The sequence below is a fragment of the Rhyacophila brunnea genome, unplaced genomic scaffold (assembly GCF_057557595.1).
Source record: "Rhyacophila brunnea isolate RB1 unplaced genomic scaffold, BYU_Rbru_1.0 scaffold_8, whole genome shotgun sequence".
In the NCBI taxonomy this organism is placed as follows: Eukaryota; Metazoa; Arthropoda; class Insecta; order Trichoptera; family Rhyacophilidae; genus Rhyacophila; species Rhyacophila brunnea.
This window is the reverse complement of record NW_028233350.1, coordinates 16,152,692-16,174,635: the sequence shown is the minus strand read 5'-3', so window position 1 is coordinate 16,174,635 and position 21,944 is coordinate 16,152,692. Positions and strand designations below refer to the sequence as shown.

Here is a 21,944-nt window from a genome sequence, read left to right as displayed (position 1 = left end):
CACTCATGAATCCATGAGGTATTACAAAAAAAAAAAAAAAAACAATGTGACTTTCAACAGATGGCACACCGATCAGGAATCAAACGTACTAACCATACGTACTCTGCTCTGAGACATTCGCAGCAGAGAGGTTAAAATGGAATATAATACATCATAATATTTATCCTATGAAAATAAGTTTATTAGGTCGAGAGTTCTTATTTTGAATATTTATATTTTGTTTACTGGATTTTTCAAATGTCAAATGAATATGAAACAAAACACAACTGGATTGGTGAAAAACACATTGAAATCTACTAAAACGTTTGTGAAATTAAATACTTTTCGTAATAATTGACGAGTAATAATTAATATTAGATAAAATTTATTAAATAATGTCAAAGGATAGGTGTGCAGTAAAAGGGTGTGATAATTTACCAACCACGAGTAAGAAGAGTTAATAAAACATGAAACGGTGGTGAAATTCTGTCGATCCCAAAGACTAAGGTGGGCTGGACACGTTGAGAGAATGCCTGAACATAGGACGCCAAAAATCATGACCAAGTGGATCCCACAGCGGAAACGGTCTAGGGGCAGACCAAAGAAGAGGTGGGCTGACTGCATCGAAGAGGACTGGAGAAAGATGGGGAGGGCTGGAGACTGGAGAGGAGCAGCCAGGGAAAGGAGCGTGTGGAGGACAATTGTAGAGGAGGCCAAATCCCGCCCCGGGATGTAGTGCCGAGAAAGAAGAAGAAGGTACCTACCTATTTATACATAAGGATAAAAATTCTCATGATTTTTGATAAATTTGATATTTTAAGGGGTACTTTAAATAAACTAATGTGTTCCTCAAAAATCGATTCTCTAGCGAGAATCATAATATAATACTCTTTAAGAGTAAATGACATTTTATCATTTTGAACCTTGAATATATAAAATAAAACTACATGAATTAATTTGTGTAAGTATTTAAATTAACATGGCGTTAATCGTCTATAATGTAAATGTACCTATTTATTTTTGCAATGTTTTCCGCTCATTTATCAGTGTACATAGTTTCAATATTGCATTGCAAATGGAATTCTTCCAATTAAATGCTATCTCATTTATTATAAATTATATAAGCCTTCAGTAAAATTTCTTGTGAATAATTGAAAAATGTTAAACCTTACTTTGATTTAAGATTTTATTGAATTTGTCATATTACATTCTGTTTTCGATAATTTGATGATATTTTGTTGTAATATTATGTATTTATATTTTTATTGTATATGCTGTTCTGTGTATTTCAAAAAATAAAATGTCAAACTTATAATATTTTTTTGTTTTTAATTCCCGCCTAAGTCCCAGTCCAAGATTCAAGCCACTTTTTAAAACAAAGACCTCCAGTTCAAGATTCGAGCCATTTTTTAAAACGAAGACCTCCAGTCCAAATTAGAGAGAGATATATAGAGAATGATTTTGAACCACTTCTACACATTGATGTGGCTTATCTATAGTATATAGTATATTAGTCTATGTCATAGATATAGTATATTAGTCTATGGTCATAGACTATAAATGTTTTATAATAAAATTGTGATTTACTTTGGGATGCCTGAAAGAAAAATCATTCCGTAATAAAAGTCTTGATAATAATAATAGTTTTTAAAACAAAACAATTTACAGTTATTATATTTCTTTATATTACTACATACAAATGTATATTTATATAATTTATTTATTTGTTTATGTATATTATGTATTGATTAGAGCAAGGAATATTTTGTTGTATAATGAAAATTGTATACTGTCTATTGTATATATAGATTGTCTATTGCGTCAGCTTGTCTTTGATAAAGTCTATCGACGTTTCAGGTTGTCACTTTCGTTCTGTCATTTTAATTTTTGTTAATCATGGATGACTTCGGCGATAACTTTGACCAACCCGAAGTGGATCCGGCAGCAGATTTTTTAGCCAGAGAACAAGATCAACTCGCAGGGTTGGAAGATGAACTTGAATCAACAATTCCAGTGGCGGCCCCCCTAAATGATGATATTCCCATATCAATGCCTGGTATGTGGGCGGCGCTCGACGCTACGCTTTATATATTTGCGATATCACATTTCCTCATTAAAAATTGATTAAATTACCCACCACACTTGTCTTCATAAAAGACTCGGAAGCCACTTTTCAGCTTATGCCAATTCGAGGTATACAATTTTTTAATATATTAAATCTTTAGCTTTCATTGTAAAAAAACTAATTTATATTTTAGCTTACGATAATCCCTCGCCAACTCCGTCCAAACAAGACAAAGAAGAACCGGAAAAAATAAGGAAATGGAGAGAGGAGCAGAAAATTCGCTTGGAGGAAAAAGGTGCTGTAAAACAACCACTTCATTAATCAATTTTATATCTATAGGTATACTAAATTATTTGTCAATGTGTATTTGTTAATATTGCGGAATATTTTAATTGTTCGTGGGCACTTATTGTCCTGCAAATTTTAATGTAGGTAGGTAATAATAAACTAAAATTATAACAATAATGATATCACATTAGCATAAATTTTGATAGTTTTGACGAAAAACAAGACATACAGTTGCAAAAACAAATGAGAAAAAGCGATGCAATAGGTTTTATGTAAGAGAAGTCGATAATAGCAATCGTATTAATAATCACATCTGGTTAAATTGTTCCATTATATGTAGGTATATAAAATGCACGACTCATCGCAGGTTATTAATGAATAAGTTTCATTTTAAAAAAGCCATTAATTTAATTCAATTTAATGATAGGCATAACAAAATCTGAGTTATTATTTGGCCTAGCTGCAATATTTAATGACACTCTAGCTAATTATAATGAAATCAGCCACTGATCTATATTATTGATGGTAGGATTTACCTTTTAAGGACCCTGGTCTGGTGTGGTGTCAAATTACCAGGTGGACACCACATCTGATTCTTACACAAAGAAAAGATTACTGTCTATTAGTTGTTACATGTTGGTATAATGTTGATTTTACTCATGGATGTGTATTTTAGATGCTGAGGAAGAATTGAAGAAAGCAGAGATGAAAGTAGTCGCCAAAAAGGAGCTTGAAGAGTGGTACGCGAATCACGAAGAACAAATCAGCAAAACCAAGGCTGCCAACAGGTTCATTTCCATTGATATTTCATGTGATAAGACAAATGCGCTAAGATCCACAACGCTATTAAATGACACATATTGAAATCTAAAAGTTTTTATAAACAAGAATCTGAAGAGATTGAAACAATCGTAATATACATAGGAGACTTTAGATTTTTGACTTAAAATTTTGCAACTTGAGTGCCCTTCACACTTCAAATGAAACAATTAGGTGGTTTTCCATTATATTTCAGTCTGAACCTCTTTACTGTTGAAGTTTTATGCTAAATAAAAAGGACATAACAGAGTTGTAGATTTTTATGTTGTGACGCTGTCTATTCAGATTAATAAAATGATCTCACGGCCAAAGAGAAATATTCATATTTTATTATTTATAAAATGATTTATTTGATAATTTGCTTTCTATTTAATTAGTACTTGGCCTATATTTTACAAAATAGTTCTGTTTTCATCATTCGTAATGAAAATATTCTTTTGAAGAATTTATACGTTATCTTCAAAGCTAATTTCTATTCCTCGTTATTAAACAGAGATAGATGTTGCTTTATTATTTCGCTTAATTGTATTTATTTTATTTCATTTTCATGCTTACTAGGGAGGCTGCTAAGTAAGTATAGACATCTCTGTTAATTTAATTGAATTTCATTATTTTAACAGAAATAATGTGTCTTTTAAAAAAATACTATTTAGATTAACACTTTACCTACCGCTCCTGCCAGCAGATGTTGAATATTCAATTCACAATAAAATAATTATATTATGTTTTACATGTTTTTCACAGATTTTTTCATTCATTTTGAATTTCATTCACCCATACATATTTTTATATGTCAAAAGCGCATGGAGTGTCATTCGGCACATTTTTTATATGTATGCCAGATGTATTTATATATATATATATATATTTGTGCAGTGGTAAATGGTATTCCAAAATAACAGTGGGTGAAATGGGTCTTAAATCATACCGAAACTGTCATTCCATCCATGAATAGGCGGTTTGTATTTTGAAATCTTTGCCGTTTTTGTTTTATTAAATTGAAGTAGTGACTGTAGTTTTTAGATTGGTGACAATAGATGCATAAAATTTGATTGAAATAATAAAATATATTGGATACCTAGTTGAAAAGTTTAATTTTGTGATCGAAATTTGTCGAAAAACATTGTCAGTATTTAGTGTAATTTTCACAGTAGGTAAAGTGTTAATAATATTATGCTCTACAGCAGTGCTACTCAATCTTTTTTGGTGTGGGTTTGGTGTGCTTATACCAATAAGATTGCCGTGTTTGTCACATCTGTGGATTCATCTAGCTAGCTGCAAAGAATAGTTGTTTGGCAATTTTATTTCTTCTATATGCTGTTCTTCCATATCGTTACCAAGATCATGAATTCTTTGAACTATTATGCCATTGGATGGTGGAACGCATTTGACTTTCTTTGCTGCCAACTCACCCAGCATTTCAAAACAGATGTTGTTAATAAAGCCCTTCATAAAATCCTAACATATTGTGTATAGTTTTTTTTGCATTAGCAACACGAAGGGCCACGTTATATGAGGATTTCAAAAAAACAGACAGGTACCAAACTACACAGATAATCACTGACTGACTGGAGACTTGACATGTATTTGCAAGGAGTATGGGAAAGAGACAAACCAACCAGCGCTCAGTTTAGCCATCGTCGATATCAATGGCATGCAGACATTTGTGCAAAAATTTTCAACCCAGCATTGAGAAAAAAACATTTTTTAAAAGACAAGTAGTGCAGCTCAAAATCAATTCTAAAATGTTCCTCTTAATGCTAATATTACAGCATTTTGATAAATTCCTTGGGGTCAAGAATCCAAAATTGTTCATTCTTCTGTGACATAATTTTTCTGCTTATATAAGATATTTCTTCTACGTAGACATTAAAAACATTATGGTATTCTGTCATGTTAAAAAAAGTATTTTGGAATTGATATTACTAATGACTAAAGTGTCATGCATAGGAAGAGCCTTCCCATTTGTTCTCATTTACGCATATCTCAATAATATATTTCAGTCTGAGAAGACTTTGAAAATAAAAGTTAACCACAAACTTCAAAACAATGAATCTAATATTTATAAAAACAATAGAAAATATTCAGAAGAATAAAATAAACATAAAAAAACTATTTTTATCATGATTCATTTTCTTTTAGGATTCTATACCATTTAACTAGTAGGTATTTATAAATATTTGATTTATTTGTTTCCTAATGGGTTTAAAAAATTAAATAAATATTTTGCGCAAATATAGTATTCATATATTTACTTTGTTGACGTCCACAGTCCAACATTTGAGTAGCACTGCTCTTCGGTTGTATGTCGCAAAAAATATGCTGAAAGAATCTTGTTGTTTTTTTTTGCGCTTCTATTGCAAAAATTAACACGATTTATGAAGTTTGCAATTTTTTGCCTCTATATGTATTATGTTATGAGTTATGCTTATCTGTACAATTTTTCCTGCGAAAACTACATTACATGAACAAAGTTAAAAAATGCCCAAATCAAATATTGGAAAGTAACATATTAAGTCATTTTTAAAAATTCTTTTTGGAAAGAGTATTGTCCAAATAAAACAGTATATTAGTATTCATACAAATAGTCCTAAATCATCAGCTATGTTCAGAATTTGATTAGTTAAAGTGGGGACAAAAGGAGCAAGGGGGTATACTCCCAGATGATTCAGAACTATAGTAGTAATTCTACGTATACCACATATTTTTAAATGATGAAAACTTGTTTCATCCACTAGGATTATTGATAATAATATGGACGAAACATCTGGAAAAAAAATGACACTCACTTTTTTGTGGGGTCTGCATGGTCTGGCATGGCATAATCTGTTCTAACGCCATTATAATAAAGGTGATATTGCTATAAATTCTCGATGCTTTGTGTCGGGTCTGTCGAATGGCATAATTAATATTTTAATATCAATATCGCTCGCTCAAATGAACATGGACACTAGAAACACTGTCCTAACGCCATTACAATAAAAGTTGATATTGCTATAAATTCCTGATGTGTGATATCTCATAAGTGCGTTGTCCATTAATAATATCATTGACTAGGATAGACATTGTCAACTGATGAGCAGTTGGCAATGATATTATTAGTTTATTGTTCTTATAAGAACATGGATGTTGATTTTAAGATACCTATTCAAATAAGGTTATTGAACTTCTCGAAATAAGTCCATGGATTGTAATTATTTATAACACAGGTAATAATCACGCTAGATCCATGTTGGTGATGGGAACATGAATATCCTATTCCATTGGGAAATGAAGCAATCTCGTAAATTTATCATTACAATTAGTTTTTAGAATTGTGAAACCAGTGTGATGGATTGTGATCTATTTAGAGCAGTGTTTCCCAATTAATTTTTGTCATGGAAACTTTTTATATTCTGTGAACCCCTTGCATAGAACATCAAACAAACTTTTAGCTACGAAATTCTTCTTCAAGAAAATGTGTGAAGCAAATTTATACTTTATATTTAATTATACTATTATTACCAAGAGTGCAACTTACGAAACAATTAATATAATTTTTTTTATTTGTCCCGTTAAAAATGATTTTTCTTTGGAGTAATAAACGTGCTTCATTTAATTTTGTGTCAGCAAGGTATGCATTTTTGGATAACCACGAAATGTTTATTAATCAATCAAATATAATCCAGAAAATATTCCACAATCTCTTACTGCAGTTAAAACATTCTAACAAGAACTTTAATTATTGATACCACCATATCTCTGAATGCAAAATCGGGGCTGAGTGGCGATTACATACTCAAATATTCACATTTAATTTTATCTTTACAGTGCTGACGGCACAGCTGTTGTGTCGTCATTAGATGGACATTAGATATAATTAGCATGTTATTTAAATGTGGTAATGAAATGCTCCACAGTGAAGAAGTTAATAAAATCAGTAATCTGGACCGTTTCATCTAGCACAGTTTTAAGGTTTTAAGTATTTTTTGTCAGGCTTCATCAATCCCTTTTGTCAAAATCATACTTCATAAAACTAGCAACCCTTTAATTTATTTCACTACCTATTTGAGAAACACTTTTATAGATATGTATTGTACTATGGTTTTTTTTGTGAATGTCTAACGGTGTATTTAAACGTTTACAGAAATGCTGAGAAGCAGTTTGTAGCTGAAAGTGATGAGGTGGAACCAGGCACCGAGTGGGAGCGTATAGCTAAGCTGTGCGACTTCAATCCTAAATCTGCTAAGTCATCTAAGGATGTGTCTCGAATGCGGTCTATAATATTACAATTGAAGCAAAGCGCTGTAGTGACCCCTAAAAAAGCATGAGAGTAACGTCTGCCTCTATCGCATTCCTTGTTGTAACATTTTTAGCTGGGCTAGCTAATAAAATGTATAAACTTAGATTTCATTATTGTAATATAGGTTAATTGATTTGACATTATTTTCTCTATTATAAAATGTTTTTTGTATCACCGTAACTTCGCATAACATAATATATTATATTTAATCTGTTAATAAAATGCATTGCAATGCATTTGTGTATGAACATTTAGATTTATGAAAAATAAAAAAAAAACATGTTTTAAAAACGAAACATCATATTTTATTTTATAAAATACACTAAAATTTATTTACAATTACGTAATATAAATAACACACATTCATGCCCTGGATCCGAGTAGGTACACATTAATTTGAAAAAATAAAAAAACTCAGCAATAAAATTACAACTTTCTTTTCAAATTCTTAAGAGCAGTGGTCCCCAACCTTTTTATCGCCGCGGACCGGTCAACCTTTGATAATTTTACCGCGGCCTGCTGAGGTGGGGACGTTGATTGTTTATATTTTAGATTGTCTTGATTTAATAATTTTAATTTTATTGTATTTAAACATGCCTTCACAATAAAATACAGTTACACCAAAAAATGAATATAAAGTGATTTAACATTTTAACTCACTAGAACGCTAAATCAATGAGAACCCTGAGCTTGTTTCTTTGCAACGAGACGGTTCCATTTGGGGGTAATAGGAGACAATGACACCTGAAGTGTGTTGCTTATGTCCAGTTTATTCCGTTGTTTTGTTTCGGTTGCTGTCATTGTAGAAAACCCCGCTTCACACAGATAGGATGTCGGAAATGGCAATAGGGATTTAAGCGCTGTGGTGGCAATCTTAAGGTATTCTGCCATGACTAATCCAGAACACCGGCAGAGTTGTTGTCTCGAACGTAGTTTTAAGGCCGCCGTCATTTGCGATCTCCAGCAGTTGATCTTCTTCTTGCACAGACATGCTAGATGCGCCTGGTTTGTCGACAAGTGGGTCGTCACAGTAAATAAAATGGAAATAATTTAATGTTCCTTGGGCGGCCCGGTACCATTTGATCCACAGACCGGTACCGGTCCGCGGACCGGGGGTTGGGGACCACTGCTTAAGAGTAAACAAAATTAACTTTCTTTGTAAGCACTAAATTAAGTTTTATATTCAATTGTATTCGCTGTGTACGTTAATATGAAATTATTAATATAGGTTAAGTTTCAAACCCTAGACTTGATTACTAGTCAGGTGTTTTACCAACAGTCTATGTCTCAGATATTCTGCCTCCCTAATACACTAAATAAAAAACAATATTTCCACAACATGGAATGTTATAAATGTTTGGAAATAGATAAAATAAAAAAATATACTGAAGTAATTTTTACTTCCCATAAAAGAAAAAAAATATCGTTCTTAATACTTTGTTGGTTAACATTTTCATATTTGAAAACATCAATTGGTACATAAAAAACTCGTGAGATTTTGATGGAATATCATGACAATTTTAATTAATGAATGACCAAATGCAGAACTGTCGACATCACTTTAGTTTAAACGATTGAAAGTGCTCTTGTTTTTTAAATTCTGATTTTGCATAACCTTTGAAAATATTTTTTAACTGACCAATGGTAAAAGAATGAAAACTGCACAATATATAAATTGAATGGTTAAAAGTTAATAGTCGATACAAATTTTATACAAATTAATGGTTGTTTTATCAGTGGTTTACTTGAATAAATGCAAATGCAATTTGGATACAGTATCCCTAGCATTATTTATTATGTAGTGAAACGCCAACACATTCTTCCTGTTCATTATTTTGCCATTAGGATAGTCACTCGTTATATTATATACCTGAATATCAGCTACGTAACGCTTAGCCGACTTATTTAGATGAGAATCACTAAGTTTGGGGCCTCATATAGATAGTTATTGTTACAAGAAATAACACCCAGTACTGAAAAATGCGTAGTCATCAAATAACATGATAGCTAAAATAATGTTTCTTTAGTTGTATGTCTTTATAGTCTGGAAGCACTTCCAACGAATTTAGATATTCCCTGAATTGACACTAAAAATAGAAGTGAATGTATTATGGGGGATTATTTTATTTTAACAAATAAATAAAATATATTCCAACAACAACCTTTTCAATAAATATCAGTAACTCTAGTAGACTTATTCTAAAGTTGCAGAAATGCTGACAATTAGGGAGAATTTAACATCTGCGTGTGTGTCCATTATTATTATATCGGTATATGGGGACAATTATTAATTTTTGTTTAACAATAACAATAAGTTTGTAAAATATAACATATCAGAGTGTTTCATACGACACTCCAAGCTATTTGTCTCATATTTCCGTTTCCTGTTTGAAAGTCACCTGTAAGATAAAAATAATTATTATCAGGTTTATATATTAGACAATTCTATTAACGGCCCACGTGCTCGTCGTAGGTCAAAATTGACTTTTTATCGTATTTTCAAACCATGATCCTGGACACTCCACTCCTTAAACGTTGTAGATAATCTATTTATATAATTTTGAAGCCTTATTATCTTTTATAGTTATTTTAAACATTTGATGACTGCATAAAGTATTTTTGTTACATAAAATAGTATTCTTTTAAACCTCTCGCTCTAATGTTTTAGAATATAGTCATATTTCGGTACATAACTGTGCAGTGGTGTTAAGATTTTTTACATTTTTTAATTTTTAAACGCATTTATAAAACCATTAGTATAATTTATTACGAGATAATTTTTCTAAAATATTCACGATAAAAAATTATATTGATTATCTCTGTGATCCCAAATTTGACAAGAATTAGGCATTTTATTATTCAAAAAATCGGCAAGATTAACACATTTGAAGATGATTCTAAAGATACTTATTATAAGCTATGTCTTTGACCATTCAAGTGTGATAAACGTCTTATGAATAATGATTGCTTTATAATAATTATTGACCTAAGAATAAGGTAGTGTTTTTTTGAAATACGCCATTTCTTTTGTCATTCCCCAGTGGTTAAGCTACAACATACGGTCGTAGCCATAAATTGACAAACTATAATTGAAGTAGGGAGTAAAATTATGTTAACGCGCGTGTTTGAACATGAAAATAATACATAAAATAATACATAAAAAAATTAATAAATGTAAAAAATCTTAACACCACTGCACAGTTATGTACCGAAATATGACTATATTCTAAAAAATTAGAGCGAGAGGTTTAAAAGAATACTATTTTATGTAACAAAAATACTTTATGCAGTCATCAAATGTTTAAAATAACTATAAAGGATAATAAGGCTTCAAAATTATATAAATAGATTATATACAACGTTTAAGGAGTGTCCAGTATCATGGTTTGAAAATACAATAAAAACTCAATTTTGACATTCGACGAGCATGTCCCCCCTTAAGGCAAAGTGCAATGCTACTGCTGTGGTTCTACTTGTGACATCTGGCAACAGAATATGAAGCATACAGTTTAATAAAATTTAATTAACCTGTAGCCAAAAACATTAAAAACAAAATCTTCCAATAATGAACCTTACATTCTTATTATCTTGAGTATCATTCATTGAATAAAAGAATAGTCATTAGTAAGTGGAAGTATGTTAAAACTAATTTTTGGAGTTCTGTGATTCAAAATCAAAAAAGATGGTCGACGATTAGAATAATTAAAAAATAATGATTCGAGGTGTGCGTGGAACTGATAGTGGATGATATTGTGTAAACTCATAGTGTGGATTACGATTACGAATTTATTTACTGGTTTAAGTACAATGATAAAGTATAGAAGTTATACACATAAAAGCTGAGTGAGATATTCAGCCCGAGGTGCTGTGATACAGAGTGACATCTCCATTCAATTGTGTTGTGCTATCTATTGAAGCCATCGCATTCGAATAATGCTGACACTGATACCCCATGAATTTCGGTCAACCACTGTATTGGGTATTGGCTGACTGCGTGAGAAATGCATATTAAAAATAATAAATATTAATTGGGGTAATCACTCTTATTAGTAATTAGTAACCGGATGCGTATGAAATTGTATGTTAAGGAAATGCGTATAATAAACAATACTATAATCACCGTACTGTACCGTAATCATGTACTTATTGATTACTAAAAAACACAATAAAATATTAATTCTTCTGATATAAATTATCAATAAATTATTTTAATTGCATCTTTCGTATTATGTCCCTTGATGTCCCTCGTAGCACTACACTTCCCTTTAAGTTGGATCAAAAATTTATTTTCAGCATACTAACCAGTAATATGACAATTCTTGAAGATCAGTATAGAAATATAGGGACACTTGGAGAAAATTACTTCGATAGATTTATTGGTAATTGGACAATTCGAAAGTATTAGTTCCGTTAATGTATTGGCACATTCACTTTCTAAAATACTTAAAACGCCATCATCAGATACCTGAAATTATATTGATGTATTAGACATAACATTTTTAGTAATTAATTAGACTTTGACATAAGATAAAAGGTTGTTCATAATATATGAATTCATGCCCCATTCGAAAAAAGTAATAGTTCGAGATTATCTCAATTCAATATCTTAGTGTATGACTAAAATGATGAATATGTATGCTTTGGTGGCTAGCTTCTTCATATTATAATATGATACAAAAAGATATGGTTCATTATGAATTTAAAAAATATATATATTTACATAATTACCTTTGTTCCTGCTATATTTAGGGCGTGTAGTTGAATATTTTTTAAGCTGTCCATAGTTTTGTTCGTTATTTGACAACAATAAGCTATGTCTATTGCTTTTAACAATGGACAATGTATTACAAGTTCTTCAATCAAAGCGTCATCTAGGATGTTACATCTTTTCAGCACAAATTTCTCCAATTTTGGTAATTTGGGTATCAGTTTTTTCAAACCTATTCAAAACAAAAAAAAATGAGTCCAATTAATACTGTCAAGGTTATGTATAAATATTGCGTGTGATATTATGTACAGTTCAGTGGGAAGGAAAGAATACAATTTAAAAATGTAACAATACTTTAACACTTACAATAGTACGACAATAATTACAATATCATAACAATTAGTAAATCATTATGCAGGTAATGTCCAGTTATTTTTCTGCTCACTCAATGTTAACCCATTCGCTGCGTCCAACGCAACTGATGCGTTGCCCATCAGGTAGCTATTAGATATATGTAATGACAAGTGACATCTTTAAAAGATGCCTTTACTTGAGTCATATGCCATTCGGGATTTTGTCAGTCCAGAGAGAAATTTACATATTGTCGGTGTTTTGTAAAAAGGGCGAATCAACCATTTTCGCAAAATCGAGATTGTAATGAAAAAACAATAATATGTACCTCACTAGATTGTGTAAAAATGGCGAATTTGTATCTCCACAGGAAAGTACTTAAAATCGATAATCGTAAGGGTGAATATCCACTAGTGTTACGAATAAAAAGCGAATGTGACTTATTAGGCCTTTAAAAATATTATATTATAAAGCCTATTTTAGAGACAGTATTCTTTCTAAGCTTTATTATAAACTTGTTTATAGAGTTAAAGACATTTATAATCATCCACATGTAATTAATAAATAAATGTCAAAAGTTAAAAATCCCCCTGTAAAATAGCATTTTGGTTAATTCGCCATTTTTTACAAAACACTGACGACATCATCTACCTAACCATAAGAATGTGATTACCTGGAGAGTCAGCACATTTATGTTTAAACTGACTTTAAAATACACACTATTTTTTCCGTAAATTCATGCACGTGTACCAGTGACGAAGGGTGGAGGTAGGCTTTTAACATTTGACATAAATATTGCACTCTAAACTTTGTCAGTCATACTTATTTGTTTATTTATTTTATTTATTTATTTATTTATAAAAAAGAGTATTACGGCATTACAGCTTTTGGCCAATGCGCCATAATACATAATACATACAAATATATAAAAATATCTTAATTACAAATAACAACTAATATGACAAGAAAGAGGAAAAGACAGCATGTGTAAATATTAAAGAAATATGATAATATATACAATTATAAATTTATCCTATTTAAAACGTCTACAAACATTATATAATTAATAAAAAACAAATCAACCTTTATGGTGCCATCAAATAAGCTAATTGCACGATACACAGCATCATGAAACATAACATCTGTCCTGCGACGAGGTATCTTGAAGACCGTGGAGCTGCGAGTGATATTGGTGGGAACATGAAAATTAATATTTGCCAGTATATGCGGATTGTAAATGAACCCACGAAGAAGTAAAAAGAAATGCTTTAAAAGAACAATCACTCTTCGGGTAGACAGGGATTGCATTGATAGCATACCCAGAAGAAAACGAGTCGGGAAATTCATTTTATTGTCATTATCATAAGGAAAGAACCCGTATGTTCTTAAGTAGAGAAATCTAAGAAATCTATTGTGGACTCGATCCAGCTTAATTGTGTGCATGAACCTATTAGGACTCCAAATAATGCTGGCATATTCAAGAATACTCTTCATTGAATTAAGAATATAATTCGCAGATGATGCTTATTAGTTATTAAAGTTCAATTAAACCCTGCCTTACGAAATCATAATAGTTTTGATATGCTATGGGCATCCAACAAAAATAATGCACACTTTTTCAGCCATACTTATTGTTGAATTAAGAATACATACATATTACAGATGGTGTTGGTTAGTTTTTTAAAATTCATTAAGCCCTACCTATGACAAACTGTAATCGATAAAAAATATTCTTCTATCTATAAAATATCTAAAACAATGTATGGTTGAATTGAACAATTTTATGTATTTTATGGATAAACGAATACTAATACGAAACTGTATAATTTTTGACCATAGCTTGGATTAGGCCAGGTTTAATTGAATTTTATAAACTTCCAAATAATACTATTTACACATTGTTGTCTCAGTTCAATGAAAACAAATACGTTTCACTAACAAAGTTTAGTGTGCATTATTTATGTCGGATCTTAACAACCTACCTCCACCCTTCGCCACTGATGTCTAGTATTACTTTTTAAATAATGAATGGACTAAAAAATGATGACTGAAGGAAATACATACCATCTGCAGTTATATCTTTAGTTGAGTCTCCCAAATCGATTATTCTTAAATGTTGGCTTGTCGAGACTGATTTCAACATTTCATCAGTCACATTACAGCTTGAAATGTCTAAAATTTCTGAATATGGATGGAGCAAGTATTCTAAAATGACAGGATCTGCCAAGACATTTTCTCTGCATGAAGCCAATCTCATTAATTCACTTTTGAAATGTATTGGAATGTATCGTAGATGATTTTTCAATTTGGGAAGTCCTTCTATTATTATTGGCAAACACCTGAAAATTTAAAATGTAATCATAATTGCAGGGTGCTCTTCTAATTTGCTTTAAATTGACACAAGCTGACAATTAAAAATCTCTGTCCAGATAGTTTGTGCCACCCGCCAAGATTTGTATCACTGTTATAAACACACCACATAAGCGTGAAGTTCGATAGTCCAGACCAAGTGTATATTGTGAACAAATGAATATTTATATAAAAACTATATGAACATTTAAAACGTTTTGATACAAAATATATTTTTGTATTCTTCCTTGGATGGAAAACATTGTTCACATACTTTAGCACAGATAATCTTAGTGTTCAATACGCATTATAACGATTTTCGCATGGATCCCACGATCTGTTAATACATTTTAGCTGTTTATGTATAAATACTGTGATAGGTTTCAAGAATGTTTACGAAAATGTGCCACATAGTTTATTTCATTTGTTCTTCTTTCTTACTTTTCATGTAATAAATTGATAGGTATTTAACTATTATTGGTGCTTTTTACTGGTTCTCCGTCGTCTTTATCTGTCAGTCGCCATTTTGGAATTCAGCTATCTTTTTGTCATCGAATTATAGTACACGGTTCAAGACAATTATAGTATTTTGGCAAAAATTATAGGATGTGTTGAAAATGTAAGTTTTTTGTTTGTCACATAAACATAACGGAGAATTCGAGACATTCCGATGCCCTGCTTTATTAAAACACCTCTTACGACCGAAAAATGCTAACACCGGCCGCTGTTATTAACTGTCACGTTAGTTTTATAGAGTATACAACGCAAGACTACGTCCATAGACTAATATCGCACACTGAGATCTTATATTATATAGATTATACTTACTACGTCTCTTGCTTCACGTTATTACGATTTGTGATTGAAGTACGAACATTTTACGAAACTTTATACATCGACAATATACACAACTTTTAACCGCAATGAAATAAGCAATGGGGAATATTCGTACAACCGGCGAGTTCAATTAATTCCATTTTTCAAAATTGTGGTATTTTTGACATACTATACTTTTTTAATAGTACGCAGACGAAAATGTTACATTTTTAATACTACGCGAACCAAAATGTACTATAATTATAGTTCGGTTGGCAACACTGCGCTCACTGACAGATGACAGCGAGCGGTGGCGGAGAACCAGTAAAAAGACCCATATTATTTAATGTATGTACTTACAATTCTTGGAGGGAAGAAACAATTCTATGATATGATGTCATCATTAAGCATATCTTAAATAACTCTGATTCGATCATTTGAGCACCATGAATATAAAATTAGTATAATATTATGTGAAAGCTTTATTTTTCCGCCGAGAACAATGCGTCGAGCTATGTGTAACTAAAATAAACAATAAGGTGAAGTGTTATACATACATCCTTAATTTTATATTATTTGACATTAATCTTGGATAGAACAAAGAGATGTAGGCATTATCACTCGATCATAATATTGAGGACGTAAATGAATGGATTGCTGGATTTAGCCATAAATAGCTCCGAGAAACAATACTGAAGGAGCTTTTTACTGGAGCTGCTTGGATGTTAATGATTATTATATTATAACATAGTCAAAGAGTCTAAAAAAACATTCGACATTTGGTTACCTTTCTTGGGATGAATTCCGATAAAGTAAATCCGGTTCTGAATTATTAAGTTAGAAACTAGTAGAAAAGTGAATGAAGTCAAGTCAAGAAAATATAGTAATTAATGCAATAGTTTAGTACACTACATTCTTAAACCATGTTGATTTTAATATAAAGTATTTGAATAGACCTGTATTTGCAGAGCCTAATAATTGACAGATTAGAAACATAGACTAATATACGATATGTCAAAACAACTCTGGTATATTGCCATACACGAAAATATTATTGATTGTAGTGTTGCCATGTTTTTGTCGCTAAAGGAATGAGTTCCAAGAACTATGCATGGTCATAGAAAGAAGGTTTTTTGTTTCTCACAAAAAAGTAACGCTTTGTTTTTTATTTAGGTAGGTACCTCTATTGACCAAAAAAGCTAACCGGCAAATTCAAGACATTCCATTTTATGTCAAGGGTCTTTTTTGCCTCATTCCAGCTATTTTTTCTCTCGACCACCAATTTTTCGTCTTTTAAAAAATATAGTACTTTGCACCAATCTAGATTGGAAATAACGAAACTTTAGTAAGTACTTTTGGTGTATTTTAATGTCGAAATCTTTAAATACTTTTTTCCGATATTCAAAAATGAAAGGAGTTTTACCAACCAATAAAACTCTTATTATTCATGTTGATTTTGAAGTCCTTGAGAGAGGGTTTGCTCTTTCTTCTTCACGTGAGGTTATATTTTACTAATTTAGTTTCCTTTTTCTTGTCGTCGGTCATTCCTCCCTTTTTATTTACTGGTCATACCCGCGCGTCCCTTTTTTATGTAGGGAGTTTGGGACCCCCTTTGTCTTCATTATGATATGGCTCAAAAACCGGTTACCTGGATATCAAAGTCAACATGAATAATGAAAGGAGTTTTACCTACCAATAAAACTCTTATTATTCATGTTGACTTTGAAGTCCTTGAGATAGGGTTTGTTCTTTCTTCTTCGCGTGAGGTATATTCTACTAATTTATTTTCCTTTTTTTTTCGTTGGTCATTCCTCCCTTTTTATTTACTGGTCATACCCGCGCGCCTTTTTTATGCAGGGAGTTTGGCATTCCTTTGTTCATTATGATATGGCTCAAATAACCAGGTAGAAGTTATCTGAAATTTTGAAATCCTTGAGATATCTGTTTGTTATCACCTGGTGTTGGGTATGCCAAATTCCTGTATGTGACAATGGTGTAGACATGACAATGGTATAGACCATCGTGACTTTCAATGTATATAGTTGAATAGAGAAGTTAATGGGTTCTTTTCCCCTTCTTCATTGATAGTGGTGTGTCCATCGTTCTCTGGTAGTTGTCGTGAAATGTCGACTCACTACGCCAGTTACCTCTCTTTAAGATATCATCTATTGGGTATATTTACAGCTTAAGGAAGCCACCACTGAGCGGACACTGCCTGGTGGTTCTTGTACACCTGCTTCCAACGGTACTGACCTTATCCAATTCCCTATAACTGTCCTGGTGGCTAGTTTTGGTGGTCCTCTTGAAGATATAAATAATTCAGAAATATCCTTCCTCTCTTCTTGGGTTTGGCATGCAGACGAGTTTCCGTAACCAGAATACTGGGTCGATGTTTTGACACGTGAAAGCGCTTAGCTTCCATTCCGATTGACGATGCTTGGCGGTATCTGTCTTTGCGCAAAACATTGGCCATACAATTATGTGGTCACCTTTATCCACTAATCCGTTGTCTGCAATTACTGAGTAGTGGGAGGTCATGAACCCTTCGTCCCGATGCGAGAAGCAGCCGAGTAGGTAGCTGTCCTACGAGACGTTTCGAATAGGTTGTACTCCATCGGTGTTGTTTTCCTAAGATGATCTACCACTCGTCCTGAATCCCAAACCGGTGGTTTGACAGGTTTCGTTTTGTGTACCGAAATTGCTTGTAACATTTTGTGTTGTACTACCACGTTGATGCTGATATCTACAATGATAATCGGTTTGCAAAATGTGGCTATGGCTGACTTATGCACCAGGATGGTGTTGTACGACAAACCCTCCATGTTGTGCAGGTATCTGGCCAATTCCATTGGTTGAGGGCTATTATGATCCATTAGGTTCATGTTACACCATGTCATTGTCTTCCATTTGTTCCAAGCTGGTTGTAAGTTGTTAGAGTCGAAGGCCGCCATTTGGAAGAAAGGTGCCCTTTCTTCCACCATTCAATTTGATGTTATTCGACCCCACCCGAAATTAACCATAGTTAAAGGGACAGGTCCTGGGTCCTTGGAGGTGGACGGTTGGTCTCCATACCTACTAGTGTCGTATGTAGGTGAGGCATTGTATAAGGAGGTACTATCGCCCTTTTTCGTAAGTCCACTTCCCAAAAGCATTGTTTCCAGCTCGGTGCCACTAGTAAGTACTTCCCTTTTGCTGAGTTCAGGTGCACTAGGACTCGTGAAAGTAAGTTTGGTGGGGGAAATATCCACGCAAGTCCTATACTCGGCTGAAGGCGTCGTGAAACAGCGCGCCACTGTCTGTAACGTTTCGTGACACATACGTTGCAACGACACGTGCTGTTTCGCTTGCGAATAAATCCACCTCGGGAACACCCCATCTTTGAAACAGGGGGATGGTTGCGGTGTTGATGAGGTGCCACTCGGGAATGAGTTATCTGCGGGAGAGATGATCTGCCACACAGTTGTAATTTCTGCGGAAGTATTGTGCAGTAAACGTGTTGTTGGCTCGACTGGTAAATACTAGTATCTGTCCGCATGGGTTTAGGAGGGTGACAGATTTTGTGCTGCCTTCGTTGTTACTTGTTGGTGTATGCCACCACTGTTTTTTTTGTCTCTCTGCAGAAGAAGATCTGCTCCTATGATTGCTTGTACCCGAGATTGAATTGCAAACATTTCCTTCCTATTGGAATGCCATGCCATGCTAACTGGTCTTGTTTCCACGTATCTGATAGGTGGTGTTCATTCAGTTGGCTCCCCAGCCTGTGTCGGCTGCGTCTGTCGTCAGGAAGTGATTGAATGTCGTTCTGTGTGTCAACTCTGAGGATCCTATCACCTGAAGCCACCACATGATGTCCTGTTAGGCCTGTGGTGGGATTGTCGTCTTTATTGGCGAGAATGGTACCTCGACAATATTGATGACTGGAGCTTTGTAGCCGTCGGCAATGTAACCTTCCTCGTGGAGTGAGGATGCGAAGTTAAGTCGCCCCAGAAGGGATTGAACATGTGCCTGTTTGAGGGACCAACTGCCTTTTTGTACCTGCGTTGTGTCAACTCTGAGGATCCTATCGCCTAGAGCCACCACATGATGTTCTGTTGGGCCTGTGGTGGGATTGTCATCAATTGGCAACGATGAGACCTCGGCCATATTGATGACTGGAGCGTTGTAGCCGTCGGCAATGCAATCTTCCTCGTGGAGGTAGGATGTGAAGTTGAGTCGCCCCAGAAGGAATTGGATATTGTGCCTGTCTGAGGGACCAACTGCCATTTTGAACCTGCGTTAGCAGATGGTGACGGAGTGCTACACACTTCTCCGGTGACAGAAACCTCCGCTTGTTGTGTGTGTTCCACGTGATGTCCAGGAACCCTCATTGTTGGCTTGGGTTCATACAGGATCTTTTTTATATTTATTAATCACACTAAAGACTATAGGAAGGTTATCCTGTATTCCACCTGAACCGAGACTGTTTCTCGGATTGGTTGGCTACTGAGAAGTCGTCTAGGTAAGTGAATATTCTCAGCCATTCTTTTGTCAGGGATGCATCGGAGCAGCTGACAGCACGAACGGGAGACACGTGAATTGTAGGAGCTCCCCTCGGTAGGTTAGTCGAACGAATCGACGATGTTGAGAAGCCATGGATACCTGGAGGTACGCCTGGCTTAGATCTATTATTACTAGCCAGTCTTCTTTTTGTAAGACGGCTGGAACCTTGTAATGGTGAATTAGTTTAATGGCTTTGGCTGTAGGAACGCATTCAAACGCTTTCGGTTGAAAACAGGGCATAGGGTCTTGTTTCTTGATCTGAAACAGGGTTGAGAGAAAACTGGGGGTTGGACCCGCTTCTTCTAGAATCCCTGAGTTCTTTAACTCCTCGATCTCGAGAGTGACCTCTGCTGATTGTTGCGTTTGAAATTCTTTCCGTAAAAGTAAAGAAGGACTTACCAATGGTGGTGTCCGCACAAAAGGTATGCGGGCTACGGCTTTTTTTACCAATGTTGGGGGGGGGGGTACCCTACGCCATCCAGACTCCCCGAAAGTCTTTTAGGCGGCCCCTAATGTTGTTGGTCGTCCAGATGCGATCACTTCCGCTTGGAGTACAGACCCCTGGTGGAGCCCGTACCTCCCCTGGAGAACTACCTTCCCACAGGACGTCTCCCCTTGTGAGTACCCCGGCTATAATGTGAGTTCGAGGGCCTTCCGGAGGAATCCTTGATAGTGCCTCCCGAGTGAAGGTATCTTTCACTGAGGACGAAATCACCCGGCGCCGAGCTTGCATAATCTGTAAGCATCTGAGTCATGTCCTCGCAAATTTGATTATGCGTTGTCCCCAAAACTCTCTTCGATTTTTTGGTACAGGCCCATCGATGTTATAATGTTTTGAGGATTGGTTGCTCAATCCACTAACCCTTGCATACCCTTCCAGAAGCTGTCCGTTTGGACAACATCGCATTCTGGAAGGCCGCGATGGTCCTCTCCGTCAGATGGTTAGCTGATGACGAGTGGTCGTAACGACGCAACTCGTCATTAAGACCTAACTCTATGAACGTAGGGGCCGCCAAGAATTGTTTTTGGGCGTTGCGCCACTCCTTGCCGGTCCCTCTGCTGAAATAAGGTACGTAACGAGGATACCTCAAACATCAGCATCTTAATCGACGCTCGTACGTTGAACTTTTCCTCCTATATAATAATAATAATATCCTCCTCACGGTCATTCAGATGTTGCGCCATAATCACTGATCACTCAACGGTCGTCCAAGATAATTTTTTTGATAGTTAGAAATGAAATGTCAGACACAACATCTAAACATTAAGAAAGCCAAATCCAGAATGAAGACAAAGGGCTACCAAACTCCCCACATTAAAAAAGGGACGCGCAGGTATGACCAGTAAATAAAAAGGGAGGAATGACCAACGACAAGAAAAAGGAAATAAATTAGTAGAATATTTTATAGAATTAGTAGAGCGAAGAAGAAAGAGCAAACCCTATCTCAAGGACTTCAAAGTAAAATTCGAATAATATAGTATTTCAGGGGTACCTACTATAAACCTTTTTAATATTATCGTACCTACTTAAATCGTGGACCGAAAATATAGTAGGTAGGTACCTACACAAATACTATAAATTATAGTAGGGTTGAGAACACTATGCCATGATCAAATTTACATGCAACATCAATTTATTCGATTCTCAAAATTTTATTTCATGTTTACATTTGTCTGTGGCACCGTTAGGGACGATTGATAGAAATAAACAATATTTCCAGTAGGTACCTACAGTTGTCGTTGATAAA

General features: G+C 34.1%; 2 protein-coding genes across 3 annotated transcripts; one reads left to right on the top strand and one right to left on the bottom strand.

Moving 5' to 3' along the window:
* The first annotated feature begins 1,807 nt into the window (after positions 1–1,807).
* Clc (clathrin light chain) lies at positions 1,808–7,832 on the top strand. Its single transcript, XM_085958655.1, has 4 exons — positions 1,808–2,035; positions 2,238–2,339; positions 3,009–3,120; positions 7,278–7,832. Exons 1-4 carry the CDS (start codon positions 1,876–1,878, stop codon positions 7,459–7,461), a joined length of 558 nt encoding a protein of 185 aa, XP_085814781.1. The 5' UTR covers positions 1,808–1,875; the 3' UTR covers positions 7,462–7,832.
* Positions 7,716–16,701, bottom strand: LOC147063969 (protein AMN1 homolog). 2 transcript variants are annotated; one of them, XR_015071979.1, is made up of 7 exons: positions 16,445–16,687; positions 16,018–16,179; positions 14,557–14,831; positions 12,162–12,373; positions 11,736–11,898; positions 9,179–9,832; positions 7,716–7,902 (listed from the first exon to the last, which is right to left on the bottom strand). XR_015071979.1 is itself a non-coding variant. In XM_085958653.1 (6 exons), the coding sequence occupies exons 2-6, from the start codon at positions 16,092–16,094 to the stop codon at positions 9,777–9,779; spliced, it is 783 nt and encodes a 260-aa protein (XP_085814779.1). In that variant the 5' UTR covers positions 16,095–16,179; positions 16,445–16,701; the 3' UTR covers positions 7,716–9,776. The 2 variants fall into 2 exon arrangements, 1 of the variants encoding a protein (XP_085814779.1); XM_085958653.1 differs by having other exon boundaries at positions 7,716–9,832; positions 16,445–16,701.
* Positions 16,702–21,944: the final 5,243 nt, after the last annotated feature.